This window comes from Rattus norvegicus, chromosome 3 (assembly GCF_036323735.1).
Source record: "Rattus norvegicus strain BN/NHsdMcwi chromosome 3, GRCr8, whole genome shotgun sequence".
Classification (NCBI taxonomy): domain Eukaryota; kingdom Metazoa; phylum Chordata; class Mammalia; order Rodentia; family Muridae; genus Rattus; species Rattus norvegicus.
The window spans coordinates 35,587,734-35,610,667 of record NC_086021.1 but is presented as its reverse complement, the minus strand read 5'-3'; the positions used below and the strand labels follow the sequence as shown (position 1 = coordinate 35,610,667).

The 22,934-nt window shown below is 52.3% G+C and overlaps 1 protein-coding gene across 1 annotated transcript in view; it reads right to left on the bottom strand.

Annotated features, from left to right (window-relative positions):
• Lamc3 (laminin subunit gamma 3) overlaps nt 1-22,934 on the bottom strand; it is a 61,472-nt gene that overhangs the window by 13,793 nt on the left and 24,745 nt on the right. The window contains 16 exon segments of the mRNA NM_001107830.1: nt 1,597-1,734; nt 2,835-2,982; nt 4,675-4,809; nt 7,577-7,653; nt 8,006-8,211; nt 9,039-9,180; nt 10,683-10,861; nt 11,292-11,434; nt 11,985-12,135; nt 13,023-13,268; nt 15,262-15,450; nt 17,543-17,767; nt 19,058-19,176; nt 19,331-19,523; nt 21,125-21,235; nt 22,193-22,329. Coding sequence (NP_001101300.1) covers nt 1,597-1,734; nt 2,835-2,982; nt 4,675-4,809; nt 7,577-7,653; nt 8,006-8,211; nt 9,039-9,180; nt 10,683-10,861; nt 11,292-11,434; nt 11,985-12,135; nt 13,023-13,268; nt 15,262-15,450; nt 17,543-17,767; nt 19,058-19,176; nt 19,331-19,523; nt 21,125-21,235; nt 22,193-22,329 — 2,539 coding nt within the window.

The window sequence follows — 22,934 nt, the reverse complement described above, 5'->3', positions numbered from 1 at the left end:
AGGCACCGCCCTAGAGGTATGGGTTCCTGGGGTTACTTTCAGGAGGAATGTTCTAGAACATAAGGAGGTTAGTGCAGCATGGGAAAGGGGCCGAAGGCCACCGAACAGGGTAAATTGTCCCTTGAAGTGGGAGTAAACTTTTATTTTATTTTTTAAAAAAGATTTATTTATATATGTGACTACATTGTCACTGTTTTCAGACACAGCAGATGGTTGTGAGCCACCATGTGGTTGCTGGGAATTGAACTCAGGACCTCCAGAAGAATAGTCAGTGCTCTTAACCACTGAGCCATCTCTCCAGCTCCTGCCCTGCCCCCCAGGATAAACCTTTATCTCCAAACTCTAAAGTACCTGCACAGATCAAATATAAAGCTTTCTCAAGGGAGGGGACCATAGGCCTAGGGCAGCACACTTACACCAAGCTTTAGACTCCATTGTGTCTTCTTGGCACACATAAATATTTATTTAACTTGCTGCTGTTGGAAATGCCAAAGTGGACACTCAGCAACAATCAATAAAATGTTTGAGGCTGAAAAAAAGTGGTTTCTTATTTGATTTGCTACAAATAAACAAGGTGGGTTTGAAGGGCCAGGGAAGCCTCAGTTTCTGGCTCTGGAGGTTGGGTGGGAGGGGGAGAGAGCTGTGAAAGCTGTGTGGACTGGGCAGGAGGGCTGTAGGCAAAGAGCATCTGCAGAGGAGGGTCTGTCCCTCCTAGGACTCAGCTCCCAGAGAGTCCGCAGAGGCTGCCTCTCTTCCTGGTTTCCTCAGATACAGGGTATGGGTCAGGTCAGAGGGCACTATGTAGGGTCCTCAACACAGCAAAGCTTGCCTGGGTAGGTAGGTGTCAGGCCCTGGGTCCAATCCTCAAATACCTCCTTTCTCCTCAGGAGAACGTGTCTCTTAAGTTCATAGGGAAGTCGAGGGCTCTGTGGGGAAGCCATGACTACCATTGCAGGGGGTCTGAGTCTGGTCAGTAGGCTGCGTCCTTGGGTGGCATCACAATGCTTTCCTGAGTTTAGCACATACCCTGAGGCTGGCTAACATCAAATGGCCCTGTGGAAAGGGTTTGAAATCTTTGGGTGCTGTTCATAGGACCTTCCCAGAGTCTGAAATTATCCCCCAAGAAAAGTACTCTCGCGTAATAACTTTAAACGGGTCTTCTATATGTTCCCTGAATGTTCTGAGTCAAACTGCCCATTCTAGAAACCTCTACCCTCATCTAACGTCATCTCTCTGGGCTGAACACCAGGCTGTGGGACTTAACACGGACTCCCAAGGGCTGCTCAGAGTGGGTGCCCCTGCTCAGAGTGGGGGCATATCTATGGTCAGAAGGAAGGAAGAGACACAAGAATCATCCGGTCTGTGACTGACTCTGAAAGAGGGTGCGTGAATATGGTCCCTATCATCCACCTGCCCACTGGTGTCGGTCTGTCTATCCCCTCCCTTGGCTTGGCTGCCTTGAAAACCCTCAGGCATTTCCACGGAGACACGGACTCTTGGAAATGCTATTTTTCATGTTTGCACCCCGCCCCACTCCAGCCCAGCATCCCTTGGAGGCAAACCCTCCCTCTTCCAGGTCCCAGACTCAAAGCTGACCTGCAGAAAGGGCTCCACCTTCCTCAAGGCTCTCCCAGCCTCTACCTGCAGGGCTCCCACCGCTTGGCCTGCCTGGTTCTGCTGCAGCTTCTGCTCCAGGGCTTTCACTCTCCGGCCTAGGTATCTAGCTTGGGAGTCCTGAGGATTGGAGGAAAAGGAAGGCTCAGGTAGAGCTGAGGACCAGACCCTCTGCTCAGGGAAAGGTGCCCCGCTGTGCTGAGGGTCAGCCTGCAGCTACTTGCCCAGAACTGAAACGTTTGATCCTGTTCCCAGAGTGCCTCCTGTCTTCCCAAACACCTCATATATCCAGAGGCAAGGCAATGGCAGGATACAGTAGGGTTTCAGAGGAACCAGGCTGGGAGAGTCCGTCACTGGAGGCTCAGACCCCAGCCCCACCAATTTTTAGCTGGGCAACCCTGGGCAACTCCGGCTACCTGTCCTGACCTGTGGGTAGGACTGCCTTTTTTCTTTGCACGGTGAGGGTCCCTCCCCAGACCCACAGTCCTTCCTCCATCTGAACCTTGGCCTATATACTTCAGAATACAGTGTTCCAGATGTTAGAAAGGCGGAACCGTGTAGCTGTGTATGATCCTGAGCCCTCCATGGTAGCTGGGTCATCCGGGTTATTGCATGTGAAAAAAACAAGGGAAGCCACCAGACGGAAGCTGCGGGCAGCCTCTGTCCCAAACGCACTTGGATAGATAACTTTCTGGTTTTTACTTCCTTGGTGTTGTGGGTGGGACCCAGGGCCTTGTGTATGCTGAGCACAGACTCTCCCCAGGAGCTGCACCAAGCTGGCTTAGTGCTCTATTAAAGCCAGGTTTCTGAGGCTGGAGATCTCAGGATTCCCCAACAGACAAGCTAGGCAGGATGTGGAGTGTTGGCTGCTGGGCTCACTAGATCCCCCTCCAGCTCCCACCTCTAAAATTAAGCTAGAGGAGGGTGAGTCCATAGGATTGAGGCTCACTAGTGGCTAGAACTCAGGGAGGGAAATCCTTGGTCAAGGTCACTGCTGGAGCGAGAACTGGGACGCACATCACCCCCATCTCTCTGATGTCCTTATTCGTGTATAGTATTAATGTCTTGGTATGAATGACTGGCTGAACCCCTTCCTGTTTCAGCAGGCCACTTCCCAGTTAACAAGAAGTCTTTCCCACCTCCGCCTGGCCCTCTGGCTTCTGCGTTATCTAGAACCTTCACTGCCACCCCGTGAGGCGATCCAGGGTTGCTGAACTGACCATTGCTTCAGGGGTGACCATCGAGCCCAGACGTGGGGCTGCGGCACCAACGACTTGCTTCACCGTGGCTAGTGCCTTTTCAGCTTTGGGCAGCGCCTCTGCCACAGCTATGCCCAGGGCAGTCTGAGCTGCCTGCACCTCCTGGTACCTGGGAGGGAAGAGGTCAGGATGAGCCAAAGACCAGGGTGTAGGACACCTCTTTCCATCTCCATCAAAGCTGCTGGCTGGAGCTGTTGATCTGCAAAGCCCAGACTCACCCTGTGCAATGCAGGACCCAGCAACTGGCCTGGGAAAGTGGCTTAGTGTGTGTGCATGTGTGTATGTGTGCGTGTGTGTGTCTGTATGTGTGTGCTTGCCTGCCTTTGAGTGTATGTTTCCAGGGAGGCAAGAAGCATCAGATGGCCTGGAGCTAGTGTTGGAGGCAGTCGTAAGCCACCCAGTGTGGCTGAAAACTGATCTTGGATTCTTTACAAGAGCAGTAAGTGTTCCTAACAGCCGAGCCCTCTCCAGTCTCCGAGGCTTTCACACGAGCTGTCCCGTTATTCCCTTATTAGGTTTGGGCATGCCACTCTGCCCAGGCTAGTGTGCACCTGAGAACCACACATTCTGCAGACCCTTAGATCCTCTCCGCAAGCTGCAGAGAAAGCTACCTGGGGGCGGAGGGGGGAGGGGGAGAAGAACAGTGCGTAGGCTGTGATCATGGTCGACCTTGCCTTCGCTGCTCATCTTTGGCATATGTTGCTGTTTGGATATGAAGTGACCCCCATGTATACGAACACTTGGTCCCCGTTTAGTGTCATTGAGGAGTTAGCTTTTAGAAGGTGGAGACTTGCTGGAGGAAGCGAGTCCCCAGGGAGAGGGCCTTGGGGTTTTATGAGGGTAGCTTCCTGTTCACTCTCTGATTCTTGATTGTAGATGCGACATGTCCAGCCCACTTCCTGCTCCTGCCCGGTGCCTTCCCTGCACGAAGCCATGTGTAACTAGCCCAACAGAGATGAAGATATTCTGAGCCTCTCGTGCTCTCCCTTTGTTATCAAGTTACAGAAACCTTGGACTCCAGGAACTAGAATTCCCTCAGGAGTTGGGAAGTGATGGTACAGGGCTTTAATCCCAGCACTTGGGAGGCAGAGGCAGGAGGATCTCTGAGTCTGAGTCCAGCTTGGTTTACAGAGCAAGTTCCAGAACAGCCAGGGCTATACAGAGGAAGTGGGTCTCAAATAACAAATAACAAAAACAAGCCAACAATGCCCTCAGGAGAAAGCCTATCTCCTGAACCAGCCAGAGGCAGCCTTTCCCCCAGAAGAGCACAAGGTCAGGAACTGGAACCATGGTGGGTTCTGATGGGCAGGGCCACCCCTTGCCCAGGACTGCTTAAACATTAATCTCCCAGTTGCCTAAAGACAGACGGACAGGGACAGCAAGGAGTTCCCCACCGAATATCTTTGTCTCTCCTTCCAGTGTGGCCACATTGATACAACTCCTTCTTATGCTTTTCGTTATTAATTTGGTCTTTTCATCCAAGGATGGGTGCCTAAACCTGGCTTGTTGGGGGGCAGTGCTTCTAAGCCCAGCAACAATGTCTCTCTCACTATAATGGAAAGCTCCCTCAGACTGGAAGCAGAAGAAACCTTTCCTCCCTTCGCTGTTTTCTATCAGGCCTTCTGTTACAGCAACTAGAAGGGTAATTAATACTGTGTATTACGTGCCACTGACAAGTGGAGACCTGAAAGACAGGAAGGACTCAGGGGGAGCTGGTTCTGGAAGCAGTCACCTCTAGCTGGTTCTAACAGCCTCCTGGAAGCTCAGCCCAAGATTCTCTGCACACCCATGGAGACCTTACCTCTCCTCCAGTTCCTGCTGGGCCTCTGAGGCCACACTGCCTTTCAACAGCTTCCACAGGAGCTCATAGCTGGTGTTGGAGGCGAGCAGGGCCCTTTCCACGGTAGCTTCGATCTTGGTGGCTGTGTCCCTGTGGCTATATAAACTGTCACTGTGAGCACACACAGAACTGGTGGTGCCCAGACCACAGCCCTGCCTACTTCAAGGGTCTCCACCCACCCGTTTGCTGCAGTAAGAGCAGGTTTCACTCTGGGTTTTAACTCCTGTCACACACATCGCTTACACCTGTGGTGCTGGCAAGAGGATGGGCAAAGGCCTTCCACCACATGGCCTCTCACACAGACAACACAGCGGGGAGTGGGCAAGCGGGGAGCGGGCAAGCCAGCCTGGGATTGAATCCTGGCCTCTTATCATGTGTCCTCCATGAGGGAGTCATCTCACTTCTCTGGATCTGTCTCCTCATCTCTAACGTGAGTTTGGTCCCCATAGCGAAAGAGGAAAACTGTGGGCTAGAGGGATGGCTCAGCAGTTAAGAGCACTGGGCTCTTGCACAGGCCCAGAAGTCAGATCTCAGCACCCACATGGGTCAGCTCATAAGTATGAGTGCTCTTAACCACTGAGCCATCCCTTCAGCCTGTAAGTTGTTTTTTTGTTTTTTGTTTTTTTTAAAGGAAGCAGAAAACCATCCAAATGCTGCCCTGGGGAGACAGCTCAGTTGGCAAAGTGCTCACCTTGCAAGCAGGAGGTCCTGAGTTTGATCCCCAGTACCCACATAAAAAGCTGGGTGCAGTGGCAGGCATGTGTAATTCCAGCCAGGGAGGGAAAGAGTCAGATCCCTGGGACTTGCTGGTAGCCAGGTTAGCCTAATTGGTTAGCCCCAGCCCAGTGAGAGGCCCAGTGTCATGTCACTTAAGAAATGTCACCCCAGGCTGTTGTCTGGCTTTTACATCATGCACCTACACACACACACACACACACACACACACACACACACACACACACACACAGAGAGAGAGAGAGAGAGAGAGAGAGAGAGAGAGAGAGAGAGAGAGAGAGCACCATACCACTCCTGTGACCATTATCTATTAGTGGGTGACTATATAAGGAAAATGTGATAGATCCTAGCCATTATATGATAAGCTGTGCACCCACACTAAGGGATGGAGTACTGCTTGTGCTACAGTGAATCCTGAAAACTTGATAGTGACTCTCCGTGTGTCATGTGATTCCATCTACACGAAATGGCCTGAAGAAAGGGCTCTATAGACAGAAAGTAGAGTAATCATTCCCGGGAGTGGCTGGAGAGGCTGAAGAGGAGTTGGGGGTGATGAAAACTGTAGACGGGGTTCATTTGAGAGATGGTAAAAATGTCCTCAGTGTGCATCTGCTGGCTATGTGACTCTGCGAATACAAGATACTGAGAAGCAAAGTATAAGATTTATCTCCTTGCTTTGTGCTTGTGAGTGAGTGTGAGTGTGCGTATGTGAGTGTGTGTATGAATGTGTGTGAGTGTGTGTGTATACAACTTGTTTTTCCACCTTGTGTGTGTGTGTGTGTGAGTGTGAGTGTGTCTGTGGCTCCTCAGGATATGTCTACCTTGTTTTAAGATATTATTACTATTAGTATTATTATTATTTACTGTCTTTTGAGACAGAGTTTCTTTGTGTAGTCCAGGCTGTCCTGGAACTTGCTTTGTAGATCAGGCTGGACTTGAACTCAGAAATCTGTCTGCTTTTACCTCACCAGTGCTGGGATTAAAGGCATGCACCACCACAGCCTGGCTTCCACCTCCTTCCTTCCTTCCTTCCTTCCTTCCTTCCTTCCTTCCTTCCTTCCTTTCTCCCTCCCTCTATTCCTCCCTCCCTCCCTCCCTTCCTTCTTTCTTTCTGCTGTATTTTTTTAAAGAATTATTTATTTATTCTATATAAGTACACTGTCACTCTCTTCATACACACCAGAAAAGGGCATCGGATCCCATTACAGATGGTTGTGAGCCACCATGTGGTTGCTGGGAATTGAACTCAGGACCTCTGGAAGAGCAGTCAGTGCTCTTAACCACTGAGCCATCTCTCCAGCCCTGTATTTTTAATTTTTTAATTTTTTTTCTGGAGCTGGGGACCGAACCCAGGGCCTTGCACTTGCTAGGCAAGCGCTCTACCACTGAGCTAAATCCCCAACCCCTGCTGTATTTTTTAAAACTTTCTTTTCATTTTTATGTGCATTGTTCTCTTGCCTACACATTTGTCCATGTGGGCACGTCAGAATGCCCTGGAACTAGGGTTACAGACAGTTGTGAGCCGCCATGTGGGTGCTGGGAATTAAACCCAGGTCCTCTGGCAGAGCACCGAGTGCTGAGCCATCTCTGCAGCCCTCCCACCTTGTTCCTTAAGACAGGTTCTCTCACTGGGACCTAGGCTGGGCCGGCTGGCTACTGTGCTCCGAAGAGTACATCCTCATGCCGCTCCTGTATGCGGTGTCTCTGCATCCTTACTGCTGAGGCTGCAAGCCAGTGTCACACAGCTAGCTTTTTACATGGCCTTTGGGGATTGACCTCAGGTCTCATGCCTGTGTGATAAGCAAATTGACTGACGGAGCCATTTCCCCAGGCCCTGTGGATTACATCTTTTAAAAAAAAATGTGGGTTTTTTTTAAGCCACCAGCTGCTGAGATGCATTCCATTGAGCAAGCTTTTCCCCAGCAAGTCTGCGCCTCCATCCCTACCCCACCCAACCCCTTCCTACGCTGCTAATAGTTACTCCCCACTAGGCAGCCCTTGGGCTCATCTGGTCCTAGCTCCTAGAGGCAAACCCTGACACTGGAGTCTGTCCAAGAAGGACTGCCCACCCCCTCTGTCAACAGTGGGTATGAGCAGAGTCCCCCACATCCTGGAGCTCCGGCCTCACCTCCTGGTGAGGATGTAGGCCTCTGATGCCAGGCGACCCCAATTGGTGGGTGCGCTGGATCCTTCCTGAAGATTTGCCTGAAAGAACAGAGGAAAAACTGAGGCTCATTTTGGAAAGATCAAGGTTTACAGCGGCTAGCTGACTGGGCAGACTTGTATAATTGTCAATATTGTACAAATGCACAAGGCTAACCATGACAGCAGCACTCTCTGAGCAGGGTCCCTGCTTATGGTAAGTGCAGTGACCCTGCCCACCATTGGGAACCCACTGTCTGCTCAACATAGATTTGCTCTTTGCAAACAATGTCTTTCTCCATCAGTAAGAGACCCAGTGTGAGCATCAAGCATCCACACCATGGGTTAGGGGCAGGGCTGGGGCAAAGACTCCTATACGGGCTCCAGGGGAAGCAGGGTTGGGGGACCACGGTACCAGAAATGAGAGAGCTGAGGCTGCACGCAGGACCTCCTCCTCTGAGGAACGCAGCGTCTCCCCCAGCTCTGCCAGCTGGTTGCAGGTCTTCTGAGCTCCAGCCTGGGCACAGTGTGCGTTCCCTCTCAGCACCTGCAGCTGCTCCCAAGTGGCCTTCACAGACTCCTCCAGGCCCACCATCTGCTCCAGGAAGGTCCCCCGGGCCTCTGTGGGAAGCCAGTGATCCGGAATCTCACTGAGATTCCACACGAAAGACCCCTCACTCGGGTTTCTATCTGAGACCCCCACCTGCCTGGGCACAGCTGGATCCCCAGAGCCACTCTGCCCCCTGCTACCAGTACGCCAAAGGAGAAATCTGCCCATTTTATAGCTGTTAAGGTTGAGGCTCAGGGAAGGCAAACCGGGACTTGTAGACCCTTTGGACCCACATGGACATCTCCAGAATCTGAGCTGGCAGTTGAGTGCTGTGACTATCACTGAGGCTCACGTGGGGCCATCCAACTGCCCTCTCATTTGATGCTTCGCCCTGCTCACCTTCCGCCAGCCGCTGAAGCACGGCTGCTTGCAAAAGGCTGTACAAAGTGATCAGCTCAGTTTCAACATTCTGCGAATTTTCTGTACCCCAAGGCCACATTCCACCTGGCCGAGTGACAGGTCTGCTTTTCTTAGTTACTAATCGTTTGAAATGTGCCAAGCACTGGCTGGAGATACGGTCACAAGCTCACAGGCCAAGAACCAAAACCCCAGAGTACTCCACCCATTCAGCACCTGGAACAGCGCCCCGGGCGTGCAAAGTGTGTGGTTAACCGGTTACAAGAATGAAGCCAGACCAGGTTTACCTTGAGCTTACAGTCAGTGCAGGGGAGGAGGCAGGGGACAGAGACCCATGTCAATGTCAATGTCATTACAGTTGGGTTAGGGACATGGGAGAAGAGGCCTGTGGGGTACCACAGGTATACTGAGAGATACCACATTATCCAACTAGACCAGGCTCTCCTAGCTCCCTCACCTCCCAGTGTGCCCTCCTCTGTACCTTGAAATAGGTGGTGACCTTGGTAGACATCCCCCCGAGGGGCTTCTCCCTGCAGAATGTCTAGTGGTCCCCAGGGGCTGCCACACTCAGACCCCTGAAGCCACCCCTCCATCAGCATCAGCCTGGTCTTCAGCTTGGCTGCCTGCAGGGAACAGTTGGGAAGGGAATCTCTATGAGACCAGGATGTCTAGGTGCTGTGTACTGCCCTTGGCTTCTGCCTGGTGCATCCTCTCCTTGGATTCTCCCCTTCCAATCCCACATGCACCTCAGCGCTAAGGGCTCACCAACCCCAAGGACCTCTCTTGCTAACCTCACCGTCTAACTCTGCTCTCACAGTCTAGCACCTGCTGACACCTTGCCAGCCACACTCCTGCCCTACAGAGGGAGGGAAAAGGAGTCCCATAGAGATGTGTGTGCATGAGTGCACATGTATGCATATGTACTCTTATGTGTGCATGTGTGTACATGTTTGAATGGGCAGGTACATGTGCGTACACATATGTGTATAGAGGTCAGAGGCCATCCTTGGAAATTGCTCCTGTTTAGAAACCACTGACTTTGCTGGGTTATGTTTGTTTTTGTTTTTAAACAGAATCCTTCACTGGCCTAGAGCTCATCAAGTGATCTCTGCTGACTGGCCAGCAAGCCAAGGGGGTCTGGTTGTCTTTGTCTTCCTAGCCTCTGGAGGCCATTGCTTCCCCTTTTCATGGTTTCTGGGTCCTCACGCTTGCACGATGAGCTCTCTTCTAGCCCCATGCATAGTTTTGTCTGTCCTGTTTCTAGGGCTTGGCACACTGTGCAGGTGCTGTGGGCACATGCTGCAGGCTGTGCTGTGTTGAGACCATGCTTTTACTATGTGCACAGCAGCTGCATTTATGCTGCGTGTAACAGGAGCCAGCTGTGACGTGGGTGTCTGCCTGCCATGACTCAATGCACTTTGCAATCACACCAAGCAGAGGGCCAGGTCCCGACTTCTGGCCCCAGATCCAAAGCCCCCAGTGCTCAAACAGAGCCTAGACTTTCTGCGCCTTTTGTAATCTCATTTGGAAGAAGAAGAAAAAAAAAACTGTTCTAGGCAGGGGAGGCCACATGGTAGCTTAGTTTACCCAGCGGTGCAAAATGCATGCTGTCCTGCAGAAATAGAAATGTCAGGGTACAGGGACCTGGCCTGCTTGCACCATGAGCTTATAGCTATAGCTCAGGATGGACCACTTCCTTCTACATCACCTTGTGTTCTCAGAGCCACACTGGGCCCAGGAGGCTCGGAACTAGCTATTTTGGAGTTGGATATTAAATCTTCCAAGGTTGCCCTCTGTTTGAACAAGAGAACGAATGAGGAGGGGGGTTCCCCCAGGCTGACCTGTCATCTCATCCCTACTGAGTTGGACAAATAGGACCTTGGCTCTGGGAGGGTAGGAAGGGATATGATAAGAGCCACCTCTGGTTCATCTGAGACAGGGGGACCAAATGAAGGCTGGGCGGATTGAAATGAGGAGTCTGGAACTCAGGAGAAGGTGGCCAGTGCAAATACAGACTTGAGGTCTGTGAACGACCAGGCAGCTTCTGGGCCATGGCATGTGGCTGGTGTTCCACGGAGATGTGAGATCGATCTGAAGGTGGGTGGGTCTAGGTATGGCAACTTACCTCCTCCTTCACTAGAGCATAGCAGGTGGGGCACTCTTGGCAGCCTGTGTCACCATCCACGAGGAAGAAATTGTCCTGGCAGCGGTCACATTTATAGCCCACGAAGCCAGGCCGGCACACACACGTGCTGTTCTCATGGCACTGGGGTGAGGCAGCACCCAGTGGGGAACACCTACAGTCTGGGGGACAGCAGCTATGGGGACCCAACTCATCTCCCACCCCCGAAGCTGAATTCCCACAACCCCTGAGTGTCCACAAATGCAGACTCCAGAGCTCCACACTGAAGACTAATAAGGTTAGAGCCGGCAACCTTCCCTTGAATTCCATTTATTGCAACGTTCCCAGGGACCCAGAACTACCAAAACAGTGGCTGTACACGCACAGAAACTGTGGCTCACATGTGACCTGCTGTCTGCAGACGTACAGGGCTCAGTGGTCACATTAGAGGTGCCACTAGGACCTCGCATTCCTCACGCTCCTGCACTCCAAGTTCTCAAGGCCCAGTATCAGATTAGTATCTTCCCCACCATACTTGTTTCTTGTTTGTCACCCCCAGCAAGAGACCTTGGCCCTGCCCTCCCTCAGCCCACCAGGACCCAGCCTGCTCACCTCGGCAGCCCTTGATGGAGAAGCCAAAGAAACCCAGCTGGCATCTGTCACAGGCTTGGCCGGTGACACCGGGTCGACAGGGGCACTGGCCAGTCTTGGGGTGGCACTTGTTCTCCAAGGAGCCCACTGGGTGACATTTGCAGCTGTAACAAGAAGCAAGAATGAGGGGTTGATCAGGCTACCCCCGTAACCCAGCCACTAATAACTATAGAGATGCCCTAGGACACAGGACACAGGGGGAAAAAAAAGAACCAAAAAACCAAAATGGCCACAGGCACAGATCTACAGATCTGGTAAGTCACTGTGAAGTTTGCACACACAGAAGGCTCCAAGGAGCTGCACAAGGGAGACTCCCCTCAGCCTCTCCCTGGAGTCTTCCTTTGAAGCTGAGACATCCTTCTCAGGTGCCGCTGTGGTCAAAAAGTCACCCAGTGATAGGTGTTACTGAGATGAGAATCAGAGCAAAGCAGCCACCTGCCCACATGGCCAGCTCCTGGGCAGTTCTTGGCCTGTGTCCTGGGCTGGCAGAGCCACGCGTCTGATACCAAGAGACAGAGCTTTTGTACCCTTTGGTGAAGGGCACGGTGTATCTGGAAGTGCACCCGAGATGACACATTCCAGACCAGGGCTGTCCCTGAGGCTCCATGGTGCCCTCCTCCCCCTGGCAAGACACCCAGGGTGCTCACTGCCTACCTCTGGCAGCCCCTCCCAGGCTGGAGGTCGTAGAAGCCAGGGCTGCAGCGGCTGCAATCCCTCCCGGTGACGTAAGGCAGGCAGGCACACTGGCCAGTCGCTGGGTTGCAGGTCTTCTGACTGCTTGAGCCCCTCGGGTCACAGCTGCAGGCTGGGAGTTGCAGGAACGGATGTTAGAATCATCTACTTAAACTTTAGGGGGTATAGGCAGAATCTGAGGGAGCCCCAGAGATGACCGTCACTCAGACCAGGTTCCTGAGACCCTCTTGGGGAAGCTTGAAGGACAAGCTCAACTCTCAGCCCCATTTGCCGTCTTTGGTGAGCCAGGCCAGAAAATTGGGGAGTGGGATGTTCTCCTGTGTCTGCCTCCAGCCTGCAGGCTGGAGGCAAGGCCAGAGATGTGGTCCCTGATCACAGGCAGAGCCTGACAGCTCTCTCTGGAGCCACATACTTCTGCTCCCCCAGTAACCGCAGCGTAGCATCCTTTTTGATGCCAGAGCAGGGTTTCGGGGAGACAGCTCCATACTGCGGGACAGTGAGGCGTGGATGACAACGCCATGTGAGAAATGGTTCTGAGGGCATCTGATCGGTGTGAAAGCTGAACTGCTGATGCCGGACTTCCAGGAGCCTGATTCAGGCAGATGCAGGCTGTGGCCCTGTGGCAGGCACGAGGCTGAGTGCTACCCAGGCAGGTGGGGGTGGGTGAGGGTGGGGGGTGAGAGAAAGTCTTGACCTTACCATCCTTGCACCAGCCTCATGTGCTAACTACGCGGATATGAGAAAAGCTCTGAATTATTAATGTAGAGTGAAAGTGTGGGACGAGAGCTTATGAGATGACAGGACTGAAGGGGCCTTGGGGAAGAACAAAATCCCAGTGCTTTTCAGAGAACAGAGAAGGCAAGAGACCTGCCTAAGGCTGCCCAGCCAAGCAGAGGGGCCAGCTGGTTTGGTGGCTTTCTCAGCTATCCTGTCTGGGTCCCGAATGAGGACAGTGGTTCCCACGCCTCATCCCACGGGTCTGGGATTTTGGGTACTCACGAGCACATTTGTCCGCAGGCCTCGTGGCCAAGGCACTCCCATAGAAACCCTCCTGACAGTGCTCGCAGTGGGCCCCTGTTGTGTTGTGCAGACAGCGCAGACAGCGGCCAGAATGAGGATCGCAGTTGCCCACAGCATTGAGATCCACGTTCCTGCTGCACTGGCATCGGCGGCAGGGCTGGGGAGCTCCAGAGAGTCCTAGGGGATCTCCGAAGAAGCCATCTTCACAGCTCTCACAGCGTCGTCCTGTGCACGGGAGGGGCAGGAGGTTTGCAGCACTGGCCAGCGGCACTCACAAGCATGCCATATAGCTATCACACAGCTTAGCCTCTGGCTGAGGCTAAGTGGGGTCTCTGGTTCAAGGTGGCCTACAATCGGGTTCTAGAGCACTGCCCATTGGCAGCATGGCCCTGGGCAAGCCACTGTGCCTTCCCAATTCCAAGCTCCTCGTTTCTATAGCGAGGAGAGCTTTGTAGCTGCCCCAAAGCAGTGCTGAGGGCCCTCTGGAGGTTATCTGTGCAGAGCCCTGACTACTGATGCAGGTACCAAAGTGTCTACCTTCCTCCTTTGTCTCTTCACCAGCATCTTCCTCAGCATCCCTTGGACTTTGGTCAGGCTCAACCCAGATGTCCAGGGAAGCTGTATGCTACTCTCTCCCAAGGCCTCTGTGTGTGTGTGTGTGTGTGTGTGTGTGTGTGTGTGTGTGTGTGTGTAGAGGCTATGGAAATCCTTGATCTGTAAGTCGCCCCAGGCCCGCCCCCTGAGGGTGGTTCTCTCCGGCAGCAGCAACTGCTCCTGTGATGTCCTCTCTTAGGAATGTCCCCCCCACCATGCAAGCATCTCTCACTGTTCACTCTCACTGGCTGGGTTTAGTGGGGGTCAGAAATGAGGACAGGTTAGAAATAGAGGGCCAGAATGATGCTGGTGGGTGCAGAGTCCAACTGTGGGACACCCCCACCACCACACCTGGCCCTGTGTTCCCTGATGGAGTTTGTCCACACAACTGTAGGGCTACTGGAAAACAGGAAGCTGCTTTCAGAACAGGCCCCAGGGGAGCAGGATATGCTACAAAACCATTCAGTGCAGACACTAATCCCACAGGATGCCATATACTGAATAGTGCAGAAGGACAGCGCTCGCTCGCTTCTCCTTAGAGGAAACGAAATCAGAGACATAGTCAAATAGTAGTGAGAAGTGGGTGAGGGCCGGGGAGCTTGGAGGACGGCTCAGTGGGCACGGAGCTCACTGGGGTGGATGGTGGCAGGGAACAGCACACGATGCCAGGGCCCCTTAGGCCAATGAATCACACACTTAAGATGATGTTCCAGGAGGACAGTTTTATGGTATGGGTTTTATTATGATAAAGAATTAATGATGTAATATACCGATAGCCATTTAATTGTCCACTTTAAGTGGGTGACTTTGTGGGGCATTGCCTGGGCCTCAAATGCTGTTAAAAGTGCTCTGAAGAAAGAGCAGGGGTGGGGGTTCCTGTGGCAGGAGTGGGAGCAGGAGGGGATGGAACCTGGGGGTAGAGGGCTGTTTTCCTTGTGTTACCTGACGCAAAAAAGGGAAAAGCTGAAAAGTACTCCCCCCCCCCCGTGTGTGTGTGTGTGTGTGTGTGTGTGTGTGTGTGTGTGTGTGTGTGTTTGTTTACAGGCACGTGTATGTGTGTGAAGGCCAGAGATCGATGTTGTGTATCAGTATCAATCAATCTCCACCTTGTGTTTTGAGACGAGGTCTCTCACTTAACCTGAGCCCCACTGCTCCTGCTAGACTGGCTAGCTAGCAAGCTCCCAGGATCCCCCCCCCACCTCTGCCTCCCCGGTGCTGAGAGGACAGACGTGTGCCCTGAACCTGGTTTATATGTGTCTCAGACTCAGGTCATCCGGTTTCTTCAGCCTCGCTTCCCAAGCTGAGCCTTCCTTTGAGACATGAAAACCTCTGTATTGAGGTTTTCCACCTTCGCAGGGAGGACCCCAGGTCCCTTGACTTCATCTCAAGCCATGAGTAAAGCTCTAAAAGCCAAGGTTCTGTTATACATGGCCAAGGCCCCAGTCTTCAGTAAATCTTCAGCATCCTGGGGCTTTGACAAAGAGACTCTGTCCCCAGAATTCATGTTTGCCCTTCCTGGGGCCAGGCTCTTCCCCACCTATCATACCGTAACCTCCACTAGAGCCAGGGTAGGATCAGGGCAGCAGGCTTGGTCCTTCTGGGGAATAGAGCACAAGCCACTCACCTCTCTGACCAGGGGGGCAGTGTGTGCACACCACATCTCTACTCTCTGGGATGGTCGTGCAGGCTGATTGGCCAGGGCATGGACAGGGCTGGCAATCATCAGCGTGGCCTGAGAAGGCGTTACCGTAGAAACCTGGCATGCATCGCTCACAGGATGGACCCTCCGTGTGGTGGCCACACAGGCAGATCCCTAAGGAGTAAGACAAACACGAGTTCACTACCTCAGCCCAGAGCAATGGTTCTCAACCTTTCTAATGCTATGACTCTTTAACACAGTTCCTCACCCTGTGGTGACCCCCAACCATAAAATTATTTCCGTTGCTACTTTATAACCATGATTGTGCTACTACTGTTAGGAATTGCAACCATTTCCAGAGATAGAGGTTTGCCAAGAGGTTGGGGACTTACAGATTGAGAACCGCTCACCTAGACAGTGAGTATCCTGGTGGAGGAGCCATGGGGCACACCCTGGTAGACTAGTGAGACATCAGGGGCTTGTGGTAAATCATCCAACTCAGCCAGACGAGCCTACACACAGATGGCCCGTGTGATCTGGGCAAACCATCTAACCTGCCCCTCCATGGGTAGGAGGTGTGACTCTGCCACCTACTGGCCATGTGGCCACCTTGCACCTCGGATCCCTGTCTTGGAGGATGGGGTGAATGTTACCAGAGGCCGCACCACAAATATGCCTGCAGGAGCTGATGGATAGAGTGGCAGAGCTGGTGGTGGTGGCAGTGCTTGGGTGCTTGTTTCGCTATTCCTAACTCACAGCTCTCTGCACCAATGCAAGGCACGGTTACATTGTTTCCTTTCCCTGCTCCTGTGTTCTCTTCACCTTGAGGGACCCACCTAAAGGGAGACACAGGCTCCCGCCTCCAGCCTTGGGGGAGACTCTCTCTGTACAGGAACTATGATTTCGTACAGGTTATTGGTATGGGAACTCTGTTCTGCCTCCTGGTACTGGGAAGATGGAGGATATCACAGACCCCCTTCTCCATCCAGCAACCTCTGGCGTCTCCTCAGAGCCTAGGGTCCTGACTCACCATGGAGACCCAAGAGCAGCCCTACGGGGACAACCAGTAGTGTCCAGCCAGGGCTGTGAGGAGAATGGAAGGGAACTTCATTCCCTAGGTGAGCGGAGCCAGGGAGTACTTTTGCCTTGGCTCACACCTTCAGGCTTGATTTTCAGACCAGCTGATCTACCCATTTCACAGATGAAGGCTTGCTTATGTGGAATGAAAAGTTGTGGCAAAGTCAAGGGCTCTGTGGGGTGGGGGGGGGTAAAAAAAAACCAGTTCCATCTCATGAGGAGATTTTGTTTCCCCAGTAGGAGCTGCAGGGAGCATTATCCGGGAAAGGATTGCAAGGCCTCATCTAGGCTCAATTGGTGCTGTCTGCCAGGCACAGAACCTATGCATAATGATCTATGTATCAGAGATCCCACCTATCCTGGGAGGCAGTGGGGTGAAAGGCCTGTGATACCCCGGCACACCAGATGACCTACGGTGAGGTTTCCGCATCTCTATTGATGTGAGGAATACCTCTATTGAATGACACTGCCATCCCAAGCTGGTGGGAGGAGTGACTCTGTCACCTACAGGTCATGAGGTCATCCCACACCTCAGGTTCCTGTTTTGGATAGGACATCAGGGAGAAAGAGGAAGATATTATCTTATTACTTCCCTATCTGTCTCTCCCAGGAAAAGAGCCCACGGCTCACCTGGTCAGCCTCCCCTGAACTTCAGTGCAAAGAAGGCTCTATTTTTTGTTTTTTTTTTTTAATGTCTAGACAATTCCTGACCTTCATGTACTTTGCCTCCATGGCCTGGGCTGTGTATACACTATTGCTGTCTGTACTGTATAGATGGGGACATTCAGGGAGGGAAGTGACTTTTCCAAGACCACAGCCATGATGCAGTGGCTGTGGTGGACACCCATAAGCTGCTGTCATCTGTATGGCTCTCTGAATGTCTTTCTTCTGCTGCATCTTGTGCATTCTCACAGCACCTGCTAGGAAGCAAGGCCCTCACGAGTCTTTCCCAGGGCCCACCGGGTGGCAGTGGGCGGATGCTGCAGAGAGGCTGGCTGAAAGGCCCCGAAGGCACATCCTGGCCCCTAGGTTCCAATCAGGCTTTTTGTTGCAAGAGGAGAAACCCCAGGGAATAGGGCAAGGACAAAGCAGTGCCTGTGTCCCCCAAGGACCATCTGTGAGGACCAGTCTTCATCCCACTGTGTCGACATAGCCCAGGGAGCCTTGGAATGGGATTCTGGGGACTTACCTGTGTTGGGGTCACAGGTTCCATGCTGGTTGCAGGTGCAGGGGATGCAGTTGGTATAGGGACCCCCATGAGGTATTTCTCTTTTGTATCCCAGAGCACAGAATTCACAGAACTGGCCCGTGTATCCCTGGGGACATAAGCAGGTCTCCACCCAAGAGGCTGGTGGGGCAAGCCCACGCTGAGGCCGGGCCGATGTGAGATGGACTTCACACAAGAGCACGTGGCCTGCAGAATGAGACGCAAAGGGGAGACCTACATTCATGTCCAGCCGACGCTTTCCGAGAGCCTACGAGAGAGGCCCAGGCATACAAAGGCAGCCTGGGAGTTGACTGTTACATTTGTTTGTTTGTTTGGTTTTTTTTTGAAACAGGGTCTTTGCTGTATAGCCCCATGCAGTCTTCAAACTTGCATTCCTCTGGCTTTGACCTCTCGAGTGCTGGGATTACAGGCATGAACCACCGCTCCGCCAGGCTTCAAGAGTAATTTTAAAATCAATAGTCAAAAAAATCAAGGGCAAAGGAAACGGATGCTTTTTAGATCAAGAAATAGATAAGGGACCACGGGGAGGTCAGTGTTAGAATGCACACTTAGCATGGGCAAAGTGTGCAGACAGAAGCAAGATTGCAAGATGAGCTCACCTGGAGCCTCGGGGCGGCTCAGCGGGTTAAGAAACCAAGCTGACAAACCTGATGGCATGAGTTCAATTCTCAGGATCCCACAAGTTGTCCTCTGACCTCCACACATGTGGCCCATGTAGGGGTATGTGCCCATAAGTATACAGATATACAAGTGAATAAATACTGTTCTGTTTTTTTTAAAGATGTATTTATTCATTATGTATAACTACACTGTAGCTGTCTTCATACGCACCAGAAGAAGGCATCAGATTCTACTACAGATGGTTGTGAAACACCATGTGGTTGCTGGGATTTGAACTCAGGACCTCTGGAAGAGCAGCTAGTGCTCTTAACCACTGAGCCAACTCTCCAGCCCTACTGTTCTGTTTTTAAAACTTGCCCGGCTTGGTGGCACATGAGTTCAAGTCTCTTTAAATTTCAAACCCAGCCTCATCTACTTAGTAAGTTCCAGACAGGACAGGGCTACGCAGTCCAACACCTACAATTCCTACCACTTGGGAGTCAGAGGTAGGAAGATCAGGAGTTCAAGTCCAGCGAGACCCTGTCCTTAAAAACAGTTGGGTGAATTTAGAATTCTTAGCCGCTTAGGAAGTGGCTGCGTTGCAGTACCACTGTTAGCCAGCAGGGTGAGCAGTGCTCACAGAAAGATGTGGCGGAGGGATGGGGTGGTGCAGGATGTGTATCTGCTTCCTAGAGTTGTTCTTCCCCAGGACTTTCTGCTCCCTGCAGTGCAGTCCCTGCCTCTGTCCTCAGACACACCTCTGCTGCCTTGTGCAAGTGTCCTGATTCCTCAACCTCAGAGTTGGTGCTGGGAGAACTCCACGGACAACACAGGGCCGGGACCCATTGTTAAGGAGGTGTATTGTCAACTTCCTACCAGAGTGGCCCAGGCCTTGGCCACTGGTCCAGATGCTCAGAGTGGTCAGATTGGAAAGCAGGCGCTGGAAGTGGAAGGCGGGCAGTGGAGGCTCTGCCTCTTCAGAAGTCTCCTGCAGGCTGAAAAGGACAGAAGGTCAGCGGGACAGCCTGATGGAGGGTCAGGTGGTGCCAAGACGCTGGGGTCCTCAGGAGCCTCCCAGGGTGCCTGGCCCTCAGAGACCACTCTGCCTACCACCCCACTCCCATCTCTCAGGACCGGGAGGCCACTTACAGGAACTGGAGCTGAACTCGTCCTGGCTGCCTGGTGTCCTGAGAGCTGGGTAGATTGGAGGGTTTCAGAGCCAGAGATAAACCTGCCCCCTCCAGTCTCAGCTGCATAGGAGGTGGGGAGCCCCCGGGGGGTACTTGGAGGGTCAGTATGAGTGGCTGTCCATAGCTGAGTCTCTGGTCTCCCAGGAACTTCTCTGAAGATAACAGGGAAGAGCTTTGGTATCTCCATATGCTTAACTTGATTCTAGCATCTGTAATTTTACTGTCTGTCTGTCTGTCTATCTATCTATCTATCTATCTATCTATCTATCTATCTATCTATCTATCTATCTAAATAGCTATCATTTAAATGTAGGAGTGCTCTGTCTGCATGTACACCTACATTCCAGAAGAGGGCATCAGATCCCTTTAAGCCACACATGTGGTTGCTGGGAATTGAACTCAGGACCCCTGGAAGAGCAACCAAAGTTTTTAATTTTTTGGTTCTTTTTTTTTTTTTTTCGGAGCTGGGGACTGAACCCAGGGCCTTGCGCTTCCTAGGTAAGCGCTCTACCACTGAGCTAAATCCCCAGGCCACAACCAAAGTTTTTAAACAGCTGAGCCATCTCCCCAGCTCCTGGCATCTGTACTGATGGCAACAATTGACCATCCAAGCACAGAGTGCCTGCAATGGGTAGAAAAACCCAAGGCCAGGGCTGGGGAGATGGCTCAGTGGTTAGAGTGCTTGACACAAGAAGGACGGAACCAGAGTTTGGATTCCCAGAACCCACGTTAAGTGCTGCATGTGAATGGCGGCCCCGCTGTAATTCCAACCTCAGAAAGTAGAGGAAGGAGTTCCCTAGACAAGCTGGCTAGTGGGGGACTGGCCTTATCAGCGAGCTCTGGGTTCGACTGAGACATCCTGCCTCAATAAATGAGGTGGGAGAGATGATTTCTGACATCAACTTTTGGCCTCCCCATGCACTTGTGCCCATACACACAATTGTGCCCACTCCTACGCAAACACACATTAACACACACACACACACACACACGCCCACACCCCCAAACACTACACACACACACACACACACACACACACACACACACACACACACACACGGTATTTTGATGACTTCACATATGCTGCGGTCTGACTGAGAAATCAATACACAAAGGTGTCCCCAAGCCCAATCCCTGGGGTCTAAGCAGAGGTGATTTGACCAGGTCAAAAAAGGATTAAGACTGCAGATGGATTGGGGTGTTCGTCCACTGGCCATGGAGTAGGGAACTCTATTGGATTATCCAGTAAGGTCGGGGGCAGCTCCAGGGAGGAAGAGGCAGAGGTCAGTTGTGATCACCTCTGAAGGTGTGTGTGGGGAGGACACGGAGGGAGACACAGCCCCGTGATGTGATGCCCAGTCTGTGCTTCGGGTTTCCAAAACACTAAGAGAGTAAACTATGTGTTCTCAGGCACCGAGGCCATGGCTGCTTGTGCTGAAAAGGAATCCTTCTAGGAAGGTGTTAAGAGGTGGGAATTCGGTCTGATTGTGGTGTAAGGGTGGGGTATCTGGAAGACCACTAGGACGGAGTGAAATGGCTAGAGTGGGGTCCCCATGGTTGAATCTGGGTGGGGGACTTTAGCCCTGTGCCGCCTCAGGACTATTGGCTAGAAGGCTACCACAAGGTACACACCTTGACCTTGACCAGGAACCGAAATGAACTCTGTCTCTTAGAATCCACCCACTCTAAAGAACTGTAGTATTAGCAGCAGGCAGAGACCTGGGTGGTGTGACCAGTAGGGACGGTTACCTACCTGGGGCTGAGAGTTCCTCCCCTCCTCGCAGGCCCAGGAGGATCCCGCTCTGGCTCCATTGCAGAGGACGCTCTGACACCTCTGTGCTTCTGGCCTGCCAGCCATCAGCTCCTAAACATCACACATAAAATATTCACCCCAACAGTGAGAGACCTGAATGTTGGCCTGCAGTGACAAGTTCCAGCAGGGCTCTAAAGTCGGAGGGAGTTTGAGGCCAAGCTGGGTTACATAAGGCCCTGTCCCCCGAGGTATGACCATGATTCCTCCTCCCGGACAAGCTTTGTGCAAGTTTGGCAAGAACTCTATCCGCTGAGCTACATCCCTAGCCCTCTTTATTGTCTTAGGATTCAAAAGACAAGTTTTTGACTAGTTTCAGGTCAGTCGCTGCCACGTGGTACCCTGCTTTCTGTGCGATGTCCAGCAGAGGGCCCACTGCCTCTGTATCTGGACATCCTGGAATTGATGCCCAGGCACCGGTCTTAAGACTTTAAACTGTCAGGTGTGGGGAATGTTCCAAGGAGTGTTGCTGAGCACCGGGACTCTGGTGGATTACGGAGCTTGGACTTCCACCCTTCTTGATCCGAAGACACAAGCACAGTAGCTAGAGCCAATCTCAGCTAGGCAGGATCTAGTCTGTAAAATGTGAATGAGAGACCTGCCTACGAGGATGTGGAGATTGCCCAGAACATGGAGCAGCAGTGCCTGGCATACAGAAGGTGCTTAATAGATGAAGGCCAAGAGTCGAAGTGGGAACTTAGATATACTGAGGGGACTCACTCCTGGGGTGTCCCATGGGACTCAGGGTGCCTAGCTTTTCAGTACCACCTGATGATAAAGTGCTGGACGCTGGAGGAGTGGCGCTTGGGGGAGGAACCTGGGGTAGCAGTAGGCGCTGGAAGATTCCTTTTCCCACCCTACCCACCAAGGCTGCCGGGGCATGGGACATCTTTCCAAAGGGGGCATGGTGGAAGGAGGTGTGTTGCTGTCCCCCATCCCGGCTTCCAAAGCGAGACTCGCAGGCAGGGTCATGGAACCACCCCCCGAAAGGCAGACCTCACGCACAATTACCATGGCGGAAGTCTGAGCGGATGTGGTGTTCCTGGAACCCTGAAGCAGGGGCACACACCTTGGAGTGGCCGTAACAGAAGCAGCTACTGCAGCCGGCTGGGTTATGGGGCTGCAGGTTAAAAGTCCCAGGGCGGCATCTGTAAGAGAGTCAGGCTGGGTCAGGTGACCAAGCCAGGCTGGGACAGGACCAGCTAGACACTTAGGACTCCTGGGGAAAATTAAGAAAATGTTTTTATTTTTATTTCTCTCTTAGAATCACAAGTTACCCATGCCTGTCTTTCTGTGTCTCTGCTGTTGAGATACTGGAAGCCAAGATCAGCAGCGCCTAACTAATGTTAACAGGCTCCAGGCCGTTTCTGGATGTCTTTTCTTCTCCCGATAACATGTTTCCCTGGTCCGGTAGCTTCACCCTTGTCTCTTCTGATTTGTAAATATCTCCCTCTCCTCTCTTGTGGTCTTGACACCTTCATTTCTGTGGTTTTTTTGTCTCTTTGTTCAAGACAGGATCTCATGGTGCAACCCTGCCTGGCCTGCAGCCTTCATTGTAGACAAGATCTTCCTGCCTCTGCTTCCCGACTGCTGATCCTAGAGGTGTGCACCACCACAACAAGCTTGGGATCCTGTTGTTGTTGTTGTTTTTAATTCTTTTTTTTCGGAGCTGGGGACCGAACTCAGGGCCTTGCACTTCCTAGGCAAGCACTCTACCACTGAGCTAAATCCCCAACCCCTGTTTTTTTTTTTT